At 47.6% G+C, this 25494-nt stretch overlaps 1 protein-coding gene across 1 annotated transcript in view; it reads right to left on the bottom strand.

The window, feature by feature from the left end:
* WDR70 (WD repeat domain 70) overlaps window positions 1–25494 on the bottom strand; it is a 672355-nt gene that overhangs the window by 43962 nt on the left and 602899 nt on the right. Inside the window, exons 15-17 of the mRNA XM_063961183.1 lie at window positions 24118–24218; window positions 16424–16503; window positions 5455–5571 (exon numbers count right to left, since the gene is read on the bottom strand). Coding sequence (XP_063817253.1) covers window positions 5455–5571; window positions 16424–16503; window positions 24118–24218 — 298 coding nt within the window. The remainder of the gene's footprint in view (window positions 1–5454; window positions 5572–16423; window positions 16504–24117; window positions 24219–25494) is intronic.

The raw sequence follows: 25494 nt of genomic DNA, 5'->3' as shown, positions 1-25494 counted from the left end.
AGCATCCACTACGGACTCCGAGAAATAGAATTATCGGTAAGTAAATTCTTATTTTCTCTATCGTCCTTGTGGATGCTGGGGTTCCTGAAAGGACCATGGGGATTATACCAAAGCTCCCAAACGGGCGGGAGAGTGCGGATGACTCTGCAGCACCGAATGAGAGAACTCCAGGTCCTCTTTAGCCAGAGTATCAAATTTGTAAAATTTTACAAACGTGTTCTCCCCTGACCACGTAGCTGCTCGGCAGAGTTGTAATGCCGAGACCCCTCGGGCAGCCGCCCAGGATGAGCCCACCTTCCTTGTGGAATGGGCCTTAACAGAATTAGGCTGTGGTAGGCCTGCCACAGAATGTGCAAGTTGAATCGTGTTACAAATCCAACGAGCAATCGACTGCTTAGAAGCAGGTGCACCCAACTTGTTGGGTGCATACAGTATAAACAGCGAGTCAGATTTTCTGACTCCAGCCGTCCTTGAAATGTATATCTTTAAGCTCTGACAACGTCCAACAACTTGGAGTCTTCCAAGTCGTTTGTAGCCGCAGGCACTACAATAGGCTGGTTCAGGTGAAACGCTGACACCACCTTCGGGAGAAAATGCGGACGCGTCCGCAGCTCTGCCCTATCTGAATGGAAAATTAAATAAGGACTTTTATAAGATAAAGCCGCCAGTTCTGATACTCTCCTGGCCGAAGCCAGGGCCAGTAACATAGTCACTTTCCATGTGAGATATTTCAAATCCACCTTCTTAAGTGGTTCAAACCAATGGGATTTGAGGAAATCTAAAACTACATTTAGATCCCACGGTGCCACCGGAGGCACCACAGGAGGCTGTATATGCAGTACTCCTTTGACAAAAGTCTGGACCTCAGGAACTGAGGCCAATTCTTTTTGGAAGAATATAGACAGGGCCGAAATTTGAACCTTAATAGATCCCAATTTGAGACCCATAGACAATCCTGATTGCAGGAAATGTAGGAAACGACCCAGTTGAAATTCCTCCGTCGGAGCATTCCGACCCTCGCACCATGCCACATATTTCCGCCAAATGCGGTGATAATGCTTTTCGGTGACTTCTTTCCTTGCCTTAATCAAGGTAGGAATGACTTCTTCAGGAATGCCTTTTTCTTTTAGAATCTGGCGTTCAACCGCCATGCCGTCAAACGCAGCCGCGGTAAGTCTTGAAAAAGACAAGGACCCTGCTGAGGCAGGTCCCTTCTCAGAGGTAGAGGCCACGGATCGTCCGTGACCATCTCTTGAAGTTCCGGGTACCAAGTCCTTCTTGGCCAATCCGGAGCCACTAGTATCGTTCTTACTCCTCTTTGCCGTATAATCCTCAATACCTTTGGTATGAGAGGCAGAGGAGGAAACACATATACCGACTGGTACACCCAAGGTGTTACCAGCGCATCCACAGCTATTGCCTGCGGATCTCTTGACCTGGCGCAATACCTGTCCAGTTTTTTGTTGAGGCGAGACGCCATCATGTCCACCATTGGTTTTTCCCAACGGTTTATTATCATGAGGAAAACTTCTGAATGAAGTCCCCACTCTCCCGGGTGAAGATCGTGTCTGCTGAGGAAGTCTGCTTCCCAGTTGTCCACGTCCGGGATGAATACTGCTGACAATGCTATCACGTGATTCTCCGCCCAGCGAAGGATCCTGGCAGCTTCTGCCATTGCACTCCTGCTTCTTGTGCCGCCCTGTCTGTTTACATGGGCGACTGCCGTGATGTTGTCCGACTGGATCAACACCGGTCTTCCTTGAAGCAGAGGTTCCGCCTGGTTTAGAGCATTGTAGATTGCTCTTAGTTCCAGAATGTTTATGTGAAGAGACTTTTCCAGGCTCGTCCACACTCCCTGGAAGTTTCTTCCCTGTGTGACTGCTCCCCAGCCTCTCAGGCTGGCGTCCGTGGTCACCAGGATCCAATCCTGTATGCCGAATCTGCGGCCCTCCAGTAGATGAGCCTCCTGCAACCACCACAGAAGAGATACCCTTGTCCTTGGAGACAGGGTTATCCGCTGATGCATCTGAAGATGCGATCCGGACCATTCGTCCAGCAAATCTCCCTGAAAATGTTTTGCGTGAGATCTGCCGAATGGAATCGCTTCGTAAGAAGCCACCATTTTTCCCAGGCCTCCTGTGCATTAATGCACTGATACTTGGCCTGGTTTTAGGAGGTTTCTGACTAGGTCGGATAACTCCCTGGCTTTCCCCTCCAGGAGAAATACCTTTTTCTGGACTATGCCCAGAATCATTCCTGGGAACAGCAGACGTATCATCGGAAAACACAGCTGCGATTTTTGGAATATTTAGAATCCACTCGTGCTATCGTAGAACTACTTTAGATAGTTCTTTTCCGACCTCCAACTGTTCTCTGGAACTTGCCCCTTTCAGGATATCGTCCAAGTAAGGGATAATTAAGATGCCCTTTTCTTTGAAGAGAGTCATCTTTTCGGCCATTACCTTGGTAAAGGCCCGGGGTGCCGTGGATAATTCAACGGCAACTTTTGAAACTGATATTGACAGTTCTGTATCACGAACCCGATGTACCCTTGTTGAGAAGGGCAAATTTGGACATGGAGGTAATCCTTGATGTCCAGGGACACCATATAGTCCCCTTCTTTCCGGTTCGCTATCACTGCTCTGAGTGACTCCATCTTGATTTGAACCTTTATGTAAGTGTTCAAAGATTTCAGATTTAGACTATGTCTCACCAAGCCGTCTGGCTTCAGTACCACCATATAGTGTGGAAGACTAATACCCTTTTCCTTGTTGTAGGAGGGGTACTTTGATTATCACCTGCTGGAAATACAGCTTGTGAATTTTTCCCAATACTGCCTCCCTGTTGGAGGGAGCCGTTGGTAACGCAGACTTCAGGAACCTGCGAGGAAAAGATGTCTCGACTCTCCAATCTGTACCCCTGGGATAATACTAGTACGATCCAGGGGTCAACTTGCGAGTGATCCCACTGCGCGTTGAGACTCTTGAGACTACACCCCCACCTAACCTGAGTCCGCTTACACGGCCCCAGCGTCATGCTGGGGACTTGGCAGACGCGGTGGAAGGCTTCCTTTCCTGGGAAGGAGCTGTCTGCTGCAGTCTACTTCCCTTTCCTCTATGTCTGGGCAGATATGACTGGCCTTTTGCCCGCTTGCCCTCATGGGAACGGAAGGATTGAGGCTGAAAAGACGGTGTCTGTTTCTGCTGAGATGTAACTTGGGGTAAAAAGGTTGGATTTCCAGCTGTTGCCGAGACCCCCAGGTCCGTTGGACCGACCCCAAATAACTCTTTCCCTTTATACGGCCATACTTCCATGTGTCGTATGGGATATGTATCACCTGACCACTGTCGTGTCCATGACATCTTCTGGGAGATATGGATCACGCACTTATTTTGATGCCAGAGTGCACATATCCCTCTGTGCATCTCGCATACATAAATATATAATGCATCCTATTAAATGCTCTATATCAATCAAATATTTTCAGTCAGGGAAACCGACCAAGCCAACCCAGCACTGCATCTCCAGGCTGATGGCGATCGCTGGTCGCAGTATAACCACCTTATGTGTGTATATACTTTTTAGGATATTTTTCCAGCTGCCTATCAGCTGGCTCCTTGAGGGCGGCCGTATCTGGCGACGGTAACGCCACTTGATAAGCGTGTGAGCGCCTTATTCATTCCCAACGCGCCCTAACTTCTGGCGGGAAAGGGTATAACGCCAATATTTGCTATCGGGGTACACCCACGCATCATCACACACTTTATTTTATTTTATCTGATTCAGGAAAAACTACAGGTAGTTTTTTCACTCCCACATAATACCCTTTTTTGTGGTACTTGTAGTATCAGAAATATGTAACACCTCCTTCATTGCCCTTAACGTGTGGCCCTAATAAGGAATACGTTTGTTTATTCACCGTCGACACTGGATTCAGTGTCGGTGTCTGTGTCTGTGTCGACCGACTGAGGTAAATGGGCGTTATTAAAAAACCCCTGACGGTGTTTCTGAGACGCCTGGACCGGTACTAATTGTTTGTCGGCCGTCTCATGTCGTCAACCGACCTTGCAGCGTGTTGACATTCTCACGTAATTCCCTAAATAAGCCATCCATACCGGTGTCGACTCCCTAGAGAGTGACATCACCATCATAGGCAATTGCTCCGCCTCCTCCAACATCGTCCTCATACATGTCGACACACACGTACCGACACACAGCACACACACCGGGAATGCTCTGACAGAGGACAGGACCCCACTAGCCCTTTGGAGAGACAGAGGGAGAGTTTGCCAGCACACACCAAAAAAACGCTATAATTACATAGGGACAACCTTATATAAGTGTTTCTCCCTTATAGCATCTTTAATATATTTATGTCGCCAATTTAGTGCCCCCCCTCTCTGTTTAAACCCTGTTTCTGTAGTGCAGTGCAGGGGAGAGCCTGGGAGCCTTCTCTCCAGCCTTTCTGTGAGAGAAAATGGCGCTGTGTGCTGAGGAGATAGGCCCCGCCCCTTTTTCGGCGGGCTCGTCTCTCGCTATTTATTGTATTTAGGCAGGGGTTAAATATCTCCATATAGCCTCTGGGGGCTATATGTGAGGTATTTTTAGCCTTATATAGGTTTACATTTGCCTCCCAGGGCGCCCCCCCCCAGCGCCCTGCACCCTCAGTGACTGCCGTGTGAAGTGTGCTGAGAGGAAAATGGCGCACAGCTGCAGTGCTGTGCGCTACCTTTAGAAGACTGCAGGAGTCTTCAGCCGCCGATTCTGGACCTCTTCTTGCTTCAGCATCTGCGAGGGGGCCGGCGGCGAGGCTCCGGTGACCATCCAGGCTGTACCTGTGATCGTCCCTCTGGAGCTTCATGTCCAGTAGCCAAGAAGCCAATCCATCCTGCACGCAGGTGAGTTCACTTCTTCTCCCCTCTGTCCCTCGTTGCAGTGATCCTGTTGCCAGCAGGAATCACTGTAAAATAAAAAACCTAAGCTAAACTTCTCTAAGCAGCTCTTTATGAGAGCCACCTAGAATTGCACCCTTCTCGGCCGGGCACAAAAATCTAACTGGCTTGGAGGAGGGTCATAGGGGGAGGAGCCAGTGCACACCACCTGATCCTAAAGCTTTACTTTTTGTGCCCTGTCTCCTGCGGAGCCGCTATTCCCCATGGTCCTTTCAGGAACCCCAGCATCCACAAGGACGATAGAGAAATTCAAGTGCACAGTCTGGAACCTGATCCCTAGAGAAAGAGGTGGGGCCCGCTGGTGGTTTTCCCTGTTCCCCTGTGGGCCAGTCCAACCCTGTTGTGGAGTATATAATTGTTGGTTTATGTGACACAAATTGTCATATAAAATAACATAAGATGCACTTACAATGCGCTAGGTAATGTCATACTTCCTTTCAGACAACATCATTAAGAATAGATTCTTATTAGTTTAAAGCCTTGTCCGAATAACCATATTTACCTGGCCCAGCGACTGGTGGCTCTGGCTTGTGAGATTTTTGTGGGTCCAGCCGATCCTTCTCCAGCTGTTTTCTTGTGCTCCGCTGCCGAGGCTCCCTGAACATGGGCAGAGCATGTGCTATTGGAGACAAAGAGAACACGTTAGTTACAACTGGAAAAATTATTTCCACATTTTTGTATACAGAATGCTGGAAATGTCTCCGAAAATATATTTCTTGACCTTTCAAGAACATGGTGGATCACAAGTGTAACATAACTAACATTTACTAACTGTAACAAGATCATTCCTGCAAATCAATCTGGATTTCCGGCAGAAACAAAGAGTCAACATATATTCTGTTTCTTGTGGAAATATTGTTAGTCAGGAAGGATTTTCCCGGCATAATACCGTCACTGAACCAAGGAGGAACGGAACAGCAGAGGCAGCTCCAGAACTAATGGGTTCAAATTAATTTTTAAATAAACAGAAAATCTATGAAAGAAAAGGCAAAAATACAGTAGGTTTAGTAGTAAAAATAAGACTCAGAGGGCAAGGCTATTGGCTCTAGATAAGATTTTTAGAATCTACTGGGGCAGATGTATTAAGCCTGGAGAAGGCATACAGAAGCGGTGATAAGTGCAAGGTGATAACGCACATAACTGTCAATTTACATATTGGAGCTGATTGGCTGGCACGTTATCACCTTGCACTTATCACCTCTTTATGCCTTCTCCAGGATTAATACATCTGCCCCAATGTACCTAACGCTTGTCATTGCATCAACATCTATTGCTTTAAATGCAGAGCAAAAAAAACGTTAAACTACACTCAAAGAGGATGGAACAGTCTGTCGTCATGTGTGAATCTGTCTCACAACTGGCACGTGTAACGCTTGGTAATGAGTACACATTGGGGGTCATTCCGAATTGATCGCTCGCTAGCTGTTTTTAGCAGCCGTGCAAACGCTATGCCGCCTCCCACTGGGAGTGTATTTTAGCTTAGCAGAAGTGCAAACGAAAGGATCGCAGAGCGGCTACAAACATTTTTTGTGCAGTTTCAGAGTAGCTACTACTCAGTAGGTCTGAGTAGACCTACTCAGTGCTTGCGATCACTTCAGACCACTCAGTTCCGGATTAGATGTCACAAACACGCCCTGCGTTTGCCCAGCCACACCTGTATTTTTCCTGGCGTGCCTGCGTTTTTCTGAACACTCCCAGAAAATGGTCAGTTGACACCAAGAAACGCCCACTTCTTGTCAATCACTCTGCGGCCAGCACTGTAACTGAACAGCTTCGCTAGACCTTGTGTGAAACTACATTGGGCATTGTGAAAGTACGTCGCGCATGCGCATTGCGCCGCATACGCATGCGCAGAAGTGCCGTTTTTTTGCTTCATCGCTGCGCAGCAAACATTTTCAGCTAGCGATCAACTCGGAATGACCCCCACTGACTCAAAAAATCAATTAGCAATGATGGGCGAAAAGTGCCTGTGTTCCTTTGAAGGCTCGTGGTCACCAACATTGCAGAATGTTTTCTTGCACCACGTAGAGATGCGCAAATATATCTACAATGTTGCTGTACAGATAAACTCTGGGATGAGCACAGCTGAACACCGTGACTGCTCATCTCTGGGAACCTAATATGGGCCAAAGAGCTGACATCTATTGATATAAACAGGAATGGTCACATACACAAGAAAGCTGCTGTCACTACTAGGGAGCAGCTGAAAATCTCCCTAATCCTTATCAATGTTTTAGAAAGACTAGTAATATATAAAGGCAATCTAACCTATAAATGTGTATATGCTGGGACCTGCATTATACATGGGAAAGGATATGCTGCACCGTGCACCTATATTTTATGTTCTCTCTCGGTACTGGCTGTGAGCCACCTTAGGAAGCTGGGTCCACCACCTAACCGGCTAAGCCATATGGCTATTGTGAGTGGAATATTAGACGTTAATAAACTTGCCCGTAATGCTGAGATCTGGGCTGTGAATTAGGAACACTGCAGCGGCTATTGGCACAAAAAGCCGTCTGACCCCCATCTACATCTGATGTATATGTCTCAGATGCAAAGAGAGAGTCGTCTTCCTTTTATACGTTAAGTTAATTTTGACAGTTTCCTACATGCCAACTGTAAAATAATAAAGTGTCTGTCTACCCGATTGTAGGAGTGACAGGCACTGCTGCCGGACTGTCGGAGGGACAAATACTATTTCGCTATGTACCAAGCATCGATACCTTATACTCTATGAGCGCCCATTGGATCTCTAACTCATAGGCCTCCTCATGGACGATTATGAATGGTTCGGTGCACCGCCCGTCAGTTATAGCAAGGAAGAAAAAGGCACAGATTTATCAAAGCACTGGACTTTTAGGAGACGGATGGTCACATCCTCACCTCAGTAATGTCAGTGGGAATTTCCCACTGTTATGTGGGCCATTGTCTGATCCTGCAGAACTCCATCAGCGGTCAGCCACAGAACACTGTGTGTGGGTTGGCGGGCCGCGGACGGGAGGACAGGACAGCGCAGGATGGGCGGGCGTGAGGGAGCGCGGTGTGATGTCAGCACATCACACCGCAGCCAGGAACACAGTACAGGGCGGCCAGGAGGGAGCGCAGTGTGACGTCAGTACGTCACATTGCGAGCCGGCATGTGCTGGATGGGGCTGTGTCTCGGCAGCGCGACCGTCCATTACCTCCAGGATTTACTCCTGTTCCCTGAATACTGACCTACAGCAATAATATCTTAGCTGTGCTTTGCCGGTGGATTTACAGAACACTGTCAGTGAGGCAAAGGGGAGGTCTATTGCAGGAGATACAGTCGCAGGCAAGATGACCCTCAAACTATGATTTGACCACCCAACACATGTAAACAGAAGCTGTACCAGGAATAATTAGAAATACTTACAGGGTAGGGAAAAGAATCAACAAAAAGACTAAACTGTAAATTACATCTCACGAGAATGAAGACCACACAACTGGGACCCTTCAGCTATAAAGTGGGACTCAAGACATAAGTTGCCATCAATTAGAGGTGACTCTCCTTCCCCATAATGTTTGCCCAACTATTGTCAATGACTTAACTAATAAATTATTATGATTCCAATTTTTTATATTTACAAACCCCGAAAATTCATTGAATCATTTGTACAATCCTCCAAATTCATTGAATAATTTGTACAAACTTTCAAATTCACTGAATAATTTGTAAAAACTCCCAAATTCACTGAATAATTTGCTCAAACAACCAAACTCATTGATTAAATTGTACAAGCCCCTAAATTCACCAATTTGTAAAAAAAAATAAATTTTGCGGATTCACTGAATAATGTGTTTCCCAGTTGCCGAGGCTGACAGCCCCAGCAGAATAGTATAATTGGGGCATCTAAGTTAAGGTTCCAGTGCAGAGGTACCAGTAACCAAGCACAAAAGGTATCCGCAGTAAAACCCCAGTGCGGGATAAGTTACAGGGCATATGATGGTGCAGTAAAACCCCAGTGCGGGATAAGTTACAGGGCATATGCTGGTGCAGTAAAACCCCAGTGCGGGATAAATTACAGGGCATATGCTGGTACAGTAAAACCCCAGTGCGGGATAAATTACAGGGCATATGCTGGTGCAGTAAAACCCCAGTGCGGGATAAATTACAGGGCATATGCTGGTGCAGTAAAACCCCAGTGCGGGATAAGTTACAGGGCATATGATGGTGCAGTAAAACCCCAGTGCGGGATAAATTACAGGGCATATGCAGGTGCAGTAAAACCCCAGTGCGGGATAAGTTACAGGCATATGCTGGTGCAGTAAAACCCCAGTGCGGGATAAATTACAGGGAATATGCTGGTGCAGTAAAACCCCAGTGCGGGATAAGTTACAGGGCATATGCTGGTGCAGTAAAACCCCAGTGCGGGATAAGTTACATGGCATATGCTGGTGCAGTAAAACCCCAGTGCGGGATAAATTACAGGGAATATGCTGGTGCAGTAAAACCCCAGTGCGGGATAAATTACAGGGAATATGCTGGTGCAGTAAAACCCCAGTGCGGGATAAGTTACAGGGCATATGCTGGTGCAGTAAAACCCCAGTGCGGGATAAGTTACATGGCATATGCTGGTGCAGTAAAACCCCAGTGCGGGATAAATTACAGGGAATATGCTGGTGCAGTAAAACCCCAGTGCGGGATAAATTACAGGGAATATGCTGGTGCAGTAAAACCCCATTGCAGGATAAGTTACAGGGCATATGCAGGTGCAGTAAAACCCCAGTGCGGGATAAGTTACAGGCCATATGCTGGTGCAGTAAAACCCCAGTGCGGGATAAATTACAGGGCATATGCTGGTGCAGGAAAACCCCAGTGCGGGATAAGTTACAGGGCATATGCTGGTGCAGTAAAACCCCAGTGCGGGATAAATTACAGGGAATATGCTGGTGCAGTAAAACCCCAGTGCGGGATAAATTACAGGGCATATGCAGGTGCAGGAAAACCCCAGTGCGGGATAAGTTACAGGCCATATGCTGGTGCAGTAAAACCCCAGTGCGGGATAAGTTACAGGGCATATGCTGGTGCAGGAAAACCCCAGTGCGGGATAAGTTACAGGGCATATGCTGGTGCAGTAAAACCCCAGTGCGGGATAAGTTACAGGCCATATGCTGGTACAGTAAAACCCCAGTGCGGGATAAGTTACAGGGCATATGCTGGTGCAGGAAAACCCCAGTGCGGGATAAATTACAGGGCATATGCTGGTGCAGTAAAACCCCAGTGCGGGATAAGTTACAGGGCATATGCTGGTGCAGTAAAACCCCAGTGCGGGATAAGTTACAGGGCATATGCTGGTGCAGTAAAACCCCAGTGCGGGATAAATTACAGGGCATATGCTGGTGCAGTAAAACCCCAGTGCGGGATAAGCTACAGGGCATATGCTGGTGCAGTAAAACCCCAGCGCAGGATAAGTTACAGGGCATATGCTGGTGCAGTAAAACCCCAGTGCGGGATAAATTACAGGGCATATGCTGGTGCAGTAAAACCCCAGTGCGGGATAAATTACAGGCCATATGCTGGTGCAGGAAAACCCCAGTGCGGGATAAATTACAGGCCATATGCTGGTACAGTAAAACCCCAGTGCGGGGTAAATTACAGGGCATATGCTGGTGCAGTAAAACCCCAGTGCGGGATAAGTTACAGGGCATATGCTGGTGCAGTAAAACCCCAGTGCGGGATAAATTACAGGGCATATGCTGGTGCAGTAAAACCCCAGTGCGGGATAAATTACAGGGCATATGCTGGTGCAGTGAAACCCCAGTGCGGGATAACTTACAGGGCATATGCTGGTGCAGTAAAACCCCAGTGCGGGATAAATTACAGGGCATATGCTGGTACAGTAAAACCCCAGTGCGGGATAAATTACAGAAAATATGCTGGTGCAGTAAAACCCCAGTGCGGGATAAATTACAGGGCATATGCTGGTGCAGTAAAACCCCAGCACGGGATAAATTACAGGGCATATGCTGGTGCAGTAAAACCCCAGCGCGGGATAAATTACAGGGCATATGCTGGTGCAGTAAAACCCCAGTGCGGGATAAATTACAGGGCATATGCTGGTGCAGTAAAACCCCAGTGCGGGATAAGTTACAGGCATATGCTGGTGCAGTAAAACCCAAAAGCGGGATAAGTTACAGGGCACATGCTGGTGCAGTAAAACCCCAGTGCGGGATAAATTACAGGGCATATGCTGGTACAGTAAAACCCCAGTGCGGGATAAATTACAGGGCATATGCTGCTGCAGTAAAACCCCAGTGCGGGATAAATTACAGGGCATATGCTGGTGCAGTAAAACCCCAGTGCAGGATAAGTTACAGGGCATATGCTGGTGCTTAGAAAGGACATGGAGGTCTCCTCTCTCTATTTCATACTGATTCACAAGTCAGCATGTGTTACAATTTGCACAGCCACTGCCAGTTTTCATTTGTCACATCCTGCCAAAATGTGGCTCACCGCCGTCTACCTGCCATAATCAATTGCAGGAGAAAAATAATGGCAGGCAAATGAGTGGCAAAGCTCGGGTTGCAAACTTTTAACCTTGTTCTTACCAGAGCAATGGGGGTAAAGTGGAAACCCCGCTGTTAGAAAAATGTAGGAGACGGAGTGCAGTAATCCTTTCCATATTAGCTGGCAAAACAATATATTCTAACACAGCCCTGGCGATTAGAACGACTACGTTCTTCATCAGGAAGTTCCCCCAAGTTCTCAGATGATTACATTTTACTTTAATGGGTTTAGGGCTGATATCTTCAACTACTTCAAGTTTCTCAGGCTTCCAAATCAGGTTTGGGGACCGTACGCTTCTGGATTATATTTAGCGTAATGCCCCTTAGATGATCAGAGTCCACCTGGTTCCATTTAAATGAGATTCCAGTAAAGAAAACTTTATTCAATACAGAAAATGGGCAGACAGCTAAATGTACAATAGGATATAAAGGGCAAACAGAGGTTTCTGCTTTGTGATCTGCTGTTGGGTGACGTTACTCAGGATTAAAGGGCTGTAAACTGATTGCAGCAACAATGCGGTCTCTGGGACGCATTCAAACAGTACACAGGGCACTTGTGTTTTACATTCTTAAAGTAAACTACACATAGGGGGTAATTCCAAGTTGATCGCAGCAGGAAATCTTTTAGCAGTTGGGCAAAACCATATGCACTGCAGGGGGGGCAGATATAACATGTGCAGAGAGAGTTAGATGTGGGTGGGTTATATTGTTTCTGTGCAGGGTAAATACTGGCTGCTTTATTTTTACACTGCAATTTAGATTGCAGATTGAACACACCACACCAAATCTATCTCTCTCTGCACATGTTATATCTGCCTCCCCTGCAGTGCACATGGTTTTGCCCAACTGCAAAAAAATTTCCTGCTGCGATCAACTTGGAATTACCCCCATAGATCAGTATAATGGCATCTGAATAAGAGAGAATGAAGCCCTATATTACCTTACCTCTACTGGGCTGTCAGAACAATACAAACTGTTCAGAGGTTACTGACTTCATGCTGCCATGTTTCTGTAAATGTTTATCCCACATTCTTAAGATAGGCACAATAATTGGGAAGGTCAGACAAATTTTGGCTGCTTGGTAAAATAATCTTAGAGCGGTAGATTTACTAAAGCTTCTAAAAATAAAAACTGGTGGTGTAGCCCATGGCAACCAATCAGATTCTGTCTATCAATTTCTAGTATGCAATAGAGAAAGGATAGCTACAATCTGACTGGTTGCTATGGGCAACACCTCCACTTTTAATGTTTACAAACTTTATTAAGTCTACCCCAGAGAATGTACGCAGCATATAAGGATGATTATCATTCCAAAAGCACTCGAATCGAATGATTGGATCTGATCTGCTGTATAACATTTGTCTCACTCATTGCTTTTAGAACTGCAAAATACTTGAGGACTCCTGCTTCCTCTACTGCACATATAGGGTTTTGTACCTGTTTATATTTTTGCAGCCCCCTCTCTGGCTGCTGCTCCGCCCCCGCTCTGACAGTTACTCTGTGCTGCTCCGCCCCCGCTCTGACAGCTACTCTGTGCTGCTCTGCCCCCACTCTGACAGCTACTCTGTGCTGCTCCGCCCCCACTCTGACAGCTACTCTGTGCTGCTCCGCCCCCGCTCTGACAGCTACTCTGTGCTGCTCTGCCCCCACTCTGACAGCTACTCTGTGCTGCTCCGCCCCCGCTCTGACAGCTACTCTGTGCTGCTCTGCCCCCACTCTGACAGCTACTCTGTGCTGCTCGGTTCCGGTATGAATGGTCGACCTTGTAATAGTCGACAGTCATTAGGTCGACCACTATTGGTCGACATGGACACATGGTCAACACATGAAAATGGTCGACACATGAAAGGTCGACACACGAAAAGGTCGACATGAGTTTTTTTAAACTTTTTTTGGTATCGTTTTTTGCGTAAAGTGACTGGGAACCCCAATTAGTGCACCGCGTCCCCTCGCCATGCTTCGGGCATGGTGCCTTCGCTCCACTACCGCTTCGCTCGGCACAGATTACCGTTCCAATCGTAGTCCACGTGGATCGTAAAGTATGGAAAAGTTCCCCAAAAGAAAAAAAAGTAAAAAAATGCATGTCGACCTTTTCATGTGTCGACCATTTTCATGTGTCGACCAAGTGTCCATGTCGACCTAATGACTGTCGACCATAACATGGTCGACCATCTGAACGGATACCGTGCTGCTCTGCCCCCAATCTGACAGCTACTCTGTGCTGCTCCTCCACTACCCACTGTCTGACAGCTACGCTGTGCTGCTCCACCCCCACTCTGACAGCTACTCTCTGCTTTTCCGCCCCTGCTCTGACAGCTACTCTGTGCTACTCCGCCCCTGCTCTGACAGCTATTCTGCGCAGCTCTGCCCCCTCTCTGACAGATACTCTGTGCTGCTCCAACCCCGCTCTGACAGCTACTCTGTGCTGCACAACCCTTGTTCTGACAGCTACTCTGTGCTGCTCCGCCCCCAACTGACAGATACTCTGTGCTGCTCCAACCCCGCTCTGACAGCTACTCTGTGCTGCACAATCCTTGTTCTGACAGCTACTCTGTGCTGCTCCGCCCCCAACTGACAGCTACTCTGTGCTGCTCTGCCCCCACTGACAATACTTCTAGAGAGACACTTCTCCGGAGCAGTTGTTAATTTTATGCCCTATAATAGTGCCCTAGTTTATTTTCTGAACCATAGCATCGCCTTATTTAATGTTATGCCCCATAGTAGTGCCCTAGTTTCTTTTATGAATCATATTAGTGCTTAAGTTCACCCTATGTCACATTTCAGAGCTGCCAGTACACATTATGCCGCACAGTATCCCCAATTCACATTATAATATATAGTGCTCCCCGTTCATATTGTGCCTCATTACAGTGCCCCGGTTCATATTATATAACATTAACATGCACTACAGTTCATTTTATACCACACTACAATGAGCAGGTCCAGAGGCATAGCTAGATATATCGCAGGCACGCTGAAAAAAAGTTTGAAAGGACCCCTATGTACCACCGAATGGCGAAAAATGTATATAACACATGTAACTGTGACAGGGAAGGTGGGCCCTATCAGCTCTGGGCCCCATAGCAGCTGCACTGCCAGCACCTATGGTAGCTACACCCTTGATCACTGCATTACACTGCACTAACCCTGCCTCCCATTACATGAGATCATACCCTACACAGGCATTTACCTGTAAGGAGGATATCTCTGTCTCTTTTCTCGGGTTCCTGGCTGCATGCACAGAAGCCCCGCCTCTGGAGAATCAGCATAGAGAGAACAGGCTCAGATAGGACAGGGGGCAAGGAGGGGTGGGCCTGAAGATGGGGGTGGGAGGAACAGAAGGCTGGGGGTATAGGAGCAAGAGTGGGGCGGGCCTGGTCCTGGTGGTGGGAGGGGCTATCTAGACGTCTCTTCCTAGTCACAATGCATCAGCAGCCAGTAGGGCAGCCCATAGCTGGGGGAGGGACCAGCCACAGCATTGTACACCAGCAGAGGGGAGCAGTAGGGTGGGCGGGCCTACGTACGTGGGTAGAGGTGTTAATGTCAGAGGGGGCGGGGACTAGAACGCTGCAGGCTGCAGTAGAAGGAAACATTTGTTTCCTATCTACAGCTGCATAGAGACCTGCAGAAGCTGTGGGCCTATTCTGGAGAGTAGGCCTGGAGCTGCAGCTCCATCAGCCTCATTGTTAATCTGGCCCTGGTGCTGCTCCACCCCCTCTGACAGCTACTCTGTGCTGCTCCACCCCCCTCTGAGAGCTATTCTGTGCTGCTCCACCCCCTGCTCTGTCCCACCTTGCCCTGCTCTTTGCTGCTCTGTCCTTCCCCCAAACGTATCCGGTTCCCGGTGGCCCGGTTGTTTCTCCTCTCTCGGCTAGGTCTGTCCCGTCTCCCTAGCAGTGTGAGCTCTTGGACGGGCTGCGCGTGCCTGTGCTTATAACTTATTCTCACGGACATGTAATTTAGCCTCAATGCATAACAATAACACAATGCCACACATGACAGCAGCACTGTCCTACAATTCTCTATAATCACAATTCATAAAATATCTACAGACCAATAGAACTCAGCATAGGGAACATAACAATGGTCCTCATTCAGATGTGGTCGGAGTAGCTTTAGTCGTTGCAAAGTACCGATTATCGGTACTTTGTGCATGCGCAAAAGGGTCTTGCGACGACGGACACAGATCAGCATCAGATGATTGACAGTCTGATGCCGTTAGGGGGCAGCGGCCTCAGTGTCGACGCCATTGCAGGGGAGGGATGAGCCTGGCTCTTCGTCAGAGGACAGAGATTTCCTGGCTTCTAGGTAGCAGCAGTGGCGGCCGGCTTGCCCGCCCTTATGGGTCCCACAGCTGGCAGACGGTGTAAGGGAGGGGCAGATACTGTATCCTAGGACGCAGTTCGGATCAGTAATGAGGCAGGTGGTGTGACGCCCCCTGCTGCATTAGAATATTAGTGCTATCGCTGCTGCTTCTATGTAAGCAGCAGTCACTGCCCTCGCCACAGGATCTATTCTCCCTCTATGGACACCCATATAGGGGGAATCACCTACCTCGCCGGTACACCAGTGTCGGTATGGTGCCCCAGTTGTGATCCCAGCGTCGGTATTGTGACAGCCAGGATCCCGATGAGCGGTATGCTGACTGCATACCGTTGCAAGCCTTTTATTACATTCTATACAGGTTACTATGATGCAAATAAGGGGGGTATCCAATTACCCCTGGTCAATGACCGCAGATAACCGTATCACCGGGGGGGGTATCTAATTAGCCCCGATGTGGCGCACTCTCCCCCCGATGCCGGTTTCTATTGGGGATTATGCTAATTGGATACCCCGCTAAGTGTGACATCCCTCCCCACCATTGCCAAGCAACTGAAGGTGATGTTGCAGAAGTGGGCAGAGCTTGCATGGCGCCTATAAGATTGATAGCGTTTACTTACGAGTAATAATGTAATCCTGAGTAAGAGTCTCCGCTTGGCGGGCTTTCCTTTTTGACTTCACCACACATAACTTTGCTCCCCTGAGAGAGATAGAAAAAGATGTTATTCCCTTCATAATATCACTGGGGTACACAGACATTTAGGTGGGTAGATGCTAGATCCAAGTGGCCTAAATGACTATGATGTCAGGGGGAGGAGCCACGTCACCAGGGGGAGGAGCTAGGCCAGCGGGATAGTTCCTCTACTATCCACACCACCAACTACTACCTTTAGTTACCTGGTGGCAAGCTAAGCGAAGCGTCGCTCGCCACCGAACATTTCGGGTACCCTGTTCGGCCTGGCTCCTCCCCCTGGTGACGTCACAGGTCCCTTACCCAACTTGGATTTAGAACCAAACCATTTAGGTGACCTGGGACAGAACAGGAAATATTTGTTTAGAATGTGAAAAAAAACGTTTGAGCAGTCATATTACATAGGCACGCACCGTCAGTCTGACCCCATCACTCACAGCAAACCTTTCCTTATATTATTTATTTATTATTATTTATTACCAGTTATTTATATAGCGCACACATATTCTGCAGCGCTTTCCAGAGAATATTTGCTCATTCACATCAGTCCCTGCCCCAGTGGAGCTTACAATCTATATTCCCTATCACATGTACACGCACACATTCACATTAGGGTTAATTTTGTTGGTTGCCAATTAACCTACCCGTATATTTTTGGATTGTGGGAGGAAACCGGAGTAACCGGAGGAAACCCACGCAAGTATATACAAACTCTGCACAGTTAGGGCCATGGTGGGAATCGAACCCATGACCTCAGTGCTGTGAGGCAGTAATGCTAACCATTACACCAGTCGTACTACCTTATATAGCCCAGCAGATTGATTAAACTAGAGGCTTCTGGGTGAATGTACAGTCATTTGTGAGCACACAAGTAGTTTGACCTAATACTCTGCTACTAACGACCGTCTTCTACATTATGGGAAAATGCTCCGCAAACAGGAACGTTCTGCAGCTTTATGTCAGGGAAACACTTTGATTATGGTGGGATAAGTAGGGGTTTTACTGCTCAATAAAACAGTCTAAGAACAGCAAACATTACCATACAGCAAGATAGCAATGCCGGCTTAGCAGGACAGACAGTCTCATTAAATTGTGACATATATCCCTCTGCTTCAGGAGCGTAAAGCTGTTCGATATCTAGGAGTAGCGCTGCAATAAAACAGGTGTAACTCTGACTTAGCTGATCCCTCTTCAGCTTCAACTACACAGAAACTGGATTATTTTATCAATCACAAAGCGGATTATACGATTTAACTTCTGGATAGATTGAATGGAATCTGTGATGAAAGTGTAAACTTTAAAACATGAAAGCAAAAGTAGATTTACAATACGAACAACATTTGTAATTCAGCAGGTCCTGTCTACTTTCAGGCAGGTTTATGTCCCAGAGACCCAGAGGTATAGCCCTTGAAAGTGGTAATAGTATGGGGGACACTATGACGAGTCACCAAGTGACCATGCGTTCCTCCACAGTGAGATGACAGGAGTTAGCGCACATAGGGGGTAATTCCAAGTTGATCGCAGCAGGAATTCTGTTAGCAATTGGGCTAACCATGTGCACTGCAGGGGAGGCAGATATAATAAGATTTTACTTACCGGTAAATCTATTTCTCGTAGTCCGTAGAGGATGCTGGGACTCCGTAAGGACCATGGGGAATAGACGGGCTCCGCAGGAGATAGGGCACTTTAAGAAAGCTTTGGATTCTGGGTGTGCACTGGCTCCTCCCTCTATGCCCCTCCTCCAGACCTCAGTTAGGGAAACTGTGCCCAGAGGAGATGGACAGTACGAGGAAGGATTTTTGTAAATCTAAGGGCGAGATTCATACCAGCCACACCAATCACACCGTATAACTTAAGATAAACTTACCCAGTTAACAGTATGAACAACAACATAGCCACGGTATCACCGAAAACTATAACATAACCCTTATGTAAGCAATAACTATATACAAGTCATGCAGAAGAAGTCCGCACTTGGGACGGGCGCCCAGCATCCTCTACGGACTACGAGAAATAGATTTACCGGTAAGTAAAATCTTATTTTCTCTGACGTCCTTGAGGATGCTGGGACTCCGTAAGGACCATGGGGATTATACCAAAGCTCCCAAACGGGCGGGAGAGTGCGGATGACTCTGCAGCACCGATTGAGCAAACAGGAGGTCCTCCTCAGCCAGGGTATCAAACTTATAGAACTTTGCAAAGGTGTTTGTCCCCGACCAAGTACCTGCTCGGCACAACTGTAATGCCGAGACCCCTCGAGCAGCCGCCCAAGAAGAGCCCACTTTCCTAGTGGAGTGGGCCTTAACCGATTTCGGTAACGGCAATCCTGCCGTAGAATGCGCCTGCTGAATTGTGTTACAGATCCAGCGAGCAATAGTCTGCTTTGAAGCAGGGGCGCCAACCTTGTTGGCCGCATACAGAACAAACAAAGCTTCAGTCTTCCTGATCCGAGCCGTTCTGGTCACATAAATCTTCAAAGCCCTGACTACATCCAGGGACTCGGAATCCTCCAAGTCCCTTGTAGCCACAGGCACGACAATAGGTTGGTTCACATGAAAAGATGAGACCACTTTTTGGCAGAAAGTGAGGACGAGTCCTCAACTCTGCCCTATCCACGTGAAAAACCAAGTATGGGCTTTATGCGATAAAGCCGCCAATTCTGAAACACGTCTCGCCGAAGCTAACGCCAACAACATGACCACTTTCCACGTGAGGTATTTCAACTCCACAGTTTTAAGTGGTTCAAACCAAGGTGACTTGAGGAAACGTAACACCACGTTAAGATCCCAAGGCGCCACCGGAGGCACAAAGGGAGGCTGAATATGCAGCACCCCCTTCACAAAAGTCTGTACCTCAGGAAGAGAGGCTAATTATCTTTGAAAGAAAATGGATAAGGCCGAAATCTGGACCTTTATGGACCCTAATTTTAGGCCCAAGGTCACTCCTGTTTGAAGGAAGTGAAGTAGACGGCCCAAATGGAACTCCTCCGTAGGAGCAGCTCTGGCCTCACACCAAGAAACATATTTCCGCCATATACGGTGATAATGTTTCAACGTCACGTCTTTCCTAGCCTTGATCAGGGTAGGAATGACTTCCTCCGGAATTCCTTTTTCCGCTAGGATCCGGCGTTCAACCGCCATGCCGTCAAACGCAGCCGCGGTAAGTCTTGGAACAGACAGGGCCCCTGCTGCAGCTTACATGGCCTTCCGCCCAGCGTAGAATCCTGGTCGCTTCTGCCATGGCCACTCTGCTCCTTGTTCCGCCTTGGCGGTTTATATGAGCCACTGCCGTGACATTGTCTGACTGAATCAGAACCGGTCTTCTCCGAAGTAAGTTCTCCGCTTGACGCAGGGCGTTGTATATGGCCCTCAACTCCAGGACGTTGATGTGGAGACAAGTCTCCAGGCTTTTGGTGAAGATTCCCAGCGTATCCTATCAGTGTGCGGAAAAGGATACGCTATAAGAATCCTTTTGGGAACTTGTGGTCTCCTATCTGGAGAGTCCCAAGCCTTTTCGTACAATTCACTTAATTCAAATGATGATGGAAAAGTGACTTCAGGCTATTTCTCTTTATACATGTGTACCCTCGTGTCAGGGACAGGGGGTTCCTCAGTAATATGCAAAACCTCTTTAATGGCCATAATTTATCAGCCGATGCATCTGAAGATGCGATCCGGACCACTTGTCCAACAGATCCCACTGAAAGATCCTTGCATGGAACCTTCCGAATGGAATTGCTTCGTAAGAAGCCACCATCTTTCCCAGGACTCGCGTGCAGTGGTGCACCGACACCTGTTTTGGTTTTAGGAGGTCTCTTACTAGAGATGACAACTCCTTGGCCTTCTCCTCCGGGAGAAACACTTTTTTCTGTTCTGTGTCCAGAACCATCCCCAGGAACAGTAGACGCGTTGTAGGAACCAGCTGTGACTTTGGAATATTCAGGATCCAGCCGTGCTGTTGTAGCACTTCCCGAGCTAGTGCTACTCCGATCAACAACTGTTCCCTGGACCTCGCCTTTATAAGGAGATCGTCCAAGTACGGGATAATTAAAACTCCCTTTTTCCGAAGGAGTATCATCATTTCGGCCATTACCTTGGTAAATACCCTCGGTGCCGTGGACAGACCAAACGGCAACGTCTGGAATTGGTAATGACAGTCCTGTACCACAAATCTGAGGTACTCCTGGTGAGGAGGGTAAATGGGGACATGCAGGTAAGCATCCTTGATGTCCAGTGATACCATGTAATCCCCCTCGTCCAGGCTTGCAATCACCGCTCTGAGCGATTCCATCTTGAACTTGAACCTTCTTATATAAGTGTTCAAGGATTTTAAATTTAAAATGGGTCTCACCGAACCGTCCGGTTTCGGTACCACAAACATTGTGGAATAGTAACCCCGTCCTTGTTGAAGGAGTGGTACCTTGATTATCACCTGCTGAGAATACAGCTTGTGAATCGCCTCCAGCACTGCCTCCCTGTCCGGGGGAGCTGTCGGCAAGGCAGATTTGAGGAAACGGCGAGGGGGAGACGTCTCGAATTCCAGCTTGTACCCCTGAGATACTACCTGTAGAATCCAGGGATCCACCCGTGAACGAGCCCACTGGTCGCTGAAGTTCTTGAGACGGGCCCCCACCGTACCTGGCTCCGCCTGTGGAGCCCCAGCGTCATGCGGTGGACTTAGAGGAAGCGGGGGAGGACTTTTGTTCCTGGGAACTGGCTGTATGTTGCAGCTTTTTCCCTCTACCTCTGCCTCTGGGCAGAAAGGACGCGCCTCTAACCCGCTTGCCTTTCTGGGGCCGAAAGGACTGTACCTGATAATACAGTGCTTTCTTTGGCTGTGAGGGAACATGGGGTAAAAATGCTGACTTCCCAGCTGTCGCTGTGGAAACGAGGTCCGAGAGACCATCCCCAAACAACTCCTCACCCTTGTAAGGCAAAACTTCCATGTGCCTTTTAGAATCTGCATCTCCTGTCCACTGCCGAGTCCACAATCCTCTCCTGGCAGAAATGGACATTGCGTTTATTTTAGATGCCAGCCGGCAAATATCCCTCTGTGCATCTCTCATGTATAAGACAGCGTCTTTAATATGCTCTACGGTTAGCAATATAGTGTCCCTATCTAGGGTATCAATGTTTTCCGACAGGGAATCTGACCACGCAGCTGCAGCACTGCACATCCATGCTGAAGCAATAGCCGGTCTCAGTATAATTCCTGAGTGTGTATATACAGACTTCAGGATAGCCTCCTGCTTTCTATCCGCAGGCTCCTTTAGGGCGGCCGTGTCCGGAGACGGTAGTGCCACCTTTTTTGACAGACGTGTGAGCGCTTTATCCACCCTAGGGGATGTCTCCCAACGTGACCTATCCTCTGGCCAAGTTAAGGTATTTATATTGCAGCCCAGGGCGCCCCCCCCCCCCCAACCAGCGCCCTGCACCCATCAGTGACCGGAGTGTGTGGTGTGCATGGGGAGCAATGGCGCACAGCTGCAGTGCTGTGCGCTACCTTAATGAAGGCCGGAGTCCTCAGCCGCCGATTTTCTGGACGTTCTTCTTGCTTCTGGCTCTGCAAGGGGGACGGCGGCGCGGCTCCGGGACCGGACGACCGAGGCTGGGCCTGTGTTCGATCCCTCTGGAGCTAATGGTGTCCAGTAGCCTAAGAAGCCCAAGCTAGCTGCAAGCAGGTAGGTTCGCTTCTTCTCCCCTCAGTCCCTCGAAGCAGTGAGTCTGTTGCCAGCAGATCTCACTGAAAATAAAAAACCTAAATATACTTTCTTTCTAAGAGCTCAGGAGAGCCCCTAGTGTGCAACCAGCTCGGCCGGGCACAAAATTCTAACTGAGGTCTGGAGGAGGGGCATAGAGGGAGGAGCCAGTGCACACCAGGTAGTCCTAAATCTTTCTTAGTTGTGCCCAGTCTCCTGCGGAGCCGCTAGTCCCCATGGTCCTTACGGAGTTCCCAGCATCCACTAGGACGTCAGAGAAATAAAAGACAATGAAATGTATATACAGTATATAAAAAAAAATTCAGAACACTCCACGCACACATACATACATACATACATATATTTATCTAAATATAGGGGGGGGCACCAATATTTATCTTGCCTCTGGGCAACTGGGACGAACTTGCGCCACTGATCCTACTCTACACCCCATTGTCCAGACTTGTCGAGCCCAGTGTACCCCGCAGCAGAAAGCCCATTTTACTTAAAGAGTGGTCCGATCACTTTGTCCGCACTTGTGACCTCATACGGCACACACGCAGTATGCTGAAATCCGCGCAAACCCATGACGTCTGATTCAGAATCAGACTTCATATACTTTATGGCAGTGCCATAAGGGTGTGTGAGCAGGGCCACCACACAGTGCCATATGGGGGACACCGCATGACCACCCACAGTCCCTGCACCAGGTTAGCAGAATTGCTGCTGCAGTGCTGCCGGAGAGTCCTTTGTATGCGAAAGACATGCACACCGCAGCTCTTTCAGCCCCTCCTGGAGCATTCTGAGGATGCTCCGATCAGTGCTGTAATTCCCGATGCTTCTGGCCCCACCGCCTCCGCATGATGTTATATGCTCATGGGCGTGGCCACACAGGGCGCTGAAAGCCCTGACACAGCATTGCTTTAAGATAATCAAATATATTATGTTTTCACGGTGTCATAAGAGTGTAGGTCTATCATGTTATTTATTACAAGACTATTGCACTACACTCAGGTGTCATTTGGTGAGTCAGTATCTATTTCTCAATAAGACTGGAGATTCAGCCATGTGCGGTAAGTTTATGCTACAGACAAAACTATCAGCAAATTAATGATAATTATCTATTGCTTTGAAGCAAAGCCAAAAACAAGAAGACTTTGGCACTGTAGAATGAGTACAGAGAAAACTGCAGCCACGGTGCACCCTCCTGCACATCTTGGACCATGGTGCACTTTCCTGCACATCTTGGACCACGGTGCACTCTCCTCCACATCTGACCAACGGTGCACCCTCCTACACATCTTGAACCATGGTGCACTCTCTTGCACATCTTGGATCATGGTGCACCATCCTGCACATCTTGGACCATGGTGCACTTTCCTGCACATCTTGGACCACGGTGCATACTCTCCTCCACATCTTGGACCATGGTGCACTCTCCTCCACATCTTGGACCATGGTGCACTCTCCTCCACATCTGAGACGCGGTGTACTCTCCTGCACATCTTGGACCATGGTGCACTCTCCTGCACATCTTGGACTATGGTGCACTTTCCTGCACATCTTGGACCATGGTGCACTCTCCTGCACATCTTGGACCATGGTGCACTTTCCTGCACATGTTGGACCATGGTGCACTCTCCTGCACATCTTGGACCACGGCACATACTCTCCTCCACATCTTGGCAATCTCGCACTCTTTTTCACATCTGGGCCACGGTGCACTCTCCTCCACATCTAAGCCATGCACTTTGCTGCCCACACAAACCAAACTACCCTCTCTTGAAAAAATTACTTTGTCAATCTACACATAGGAATAAGTAACCCATAGATCATGGCCAGGAAGAAGAGGGACAGGAAGCAATACATGTAAAATTCAAACACAGCAAATTTCTAAACAAGAACCAAAAATAAAGCAACCCTACCTCTGGCTTTTAACTGGATCATAATATACTTTGGCAAGTCCATTGCCAGTGCCCACCATGATCTGATTCAACTTGGGGTGCCACAGACATCGAACAACGCTCTGGAATAAAAACCAAATAACACATGAACAATGATTCCTTACTCATTACACCAGAAGTGAGATATACAGAGGTCAGCGAATCTTTGCCTCTTTATATTATTATTCTGTGTCCCAATTATTTAACGTTCTAGTGTGCTTAGATCAGAAGTGAAACACTAAATACAAAATAAACATTCCTTGATCATCCCTAAATGATATGTATCATCCACTGTGCTGTGCTTGCGGACAATGAGATAGAGTAACGCCTGCCTGACCTACAACATCTTCAGATTTGGGTGCATTAAGACCTAGTCAACATCTAGTGCATTTACAAAACCAATAAAGCAATTGACCATACCTGAATTATCATCAGAATTTGCTTATATTAATAATCATTGAAACATTTTCAGGTTTATATTTGATACTGTACATAAGCATGCAAGTAAAAGCAGAAGTAGACAAACACATGACCGAAAACTCATGATAAACAGCTATTTATGCCTTTGAGGGTACTACATGGACATGAGAAGGTTTGATAGAACTGATCATATTCTTCATATCCAAGAGGATTGGTAAGGTTGCCCATAGCAACCTATTAGAATCTACCAATCATGTTATAGAATGTACTTGATAAACGATAGCTACAAAGCTGCTCAACTTCACCACTTGCTGACTTTAGAAGGTCCGATGCATCTCCTTTCAAATCTTAGCAACTACTGAGTATGAATGGAAGGTCCCGATTATACTGATGGCACAATAGATGTTTGACAGCAAAGAAAATTTCACGATAATGGGAACAGGGTCATAGTGATACAAACTTGGCAGATTTATTCAAGGGGTGACCAGGACTACATACAAAGTGCACATGAACAATAAACAAAACAAAGAAGAAAAAAATATATAAACATTAACTAATATGACCACGTCTTGGGCACCAAACATTAGATACTCTGAGACAAGCATGGCTGCCATAAGACTCCCAAAACTGCAAAGCCAACCACTTGCCCAAGGCCAAACCCAACCAGGGAATCAGGTCTGGATGTAATATTAGAATGCCTCTATGGTCTACTGTATGTTCACTCATTTTAATCTTTGTAAAATATCCACCAAAGTGTAATAATTACAGCTACTCTAAAAGGAAGGGGTTGCTTCCAGGTGGAGGCCAGGGCGCACCCAGGGATGTATTAAGTTTATTATAAAGTTTACTTATATAGTAAACGTGTCTGCCAAATAATGCAACCCAGGCAGTTTTAGTAACTGTAATAGGAAGCAAGTCGTATAATATATTGAAAACAGA

Source organism: Pseudophryne corroboree, chromosome 1 (assembly GCF_028390025.1).
Source record: "Pseudophryne corroboree isolate aPseCor3 chromosome 1, aPseCor3.hap2, whole genome shotgun sequence".
Classification (NCBI taxonomy): domain Eukaryota; kingdom Metazoa; phylum Chordata; class Amphibia; order Anura; family Myobatrachidae; genus Pseudophryne; species Pseudophryne corroboree.
Note: the sequence above shows the minus strand (reverse complement) of the source record. Positions and strands in the feature narration are given on the sequence as shown.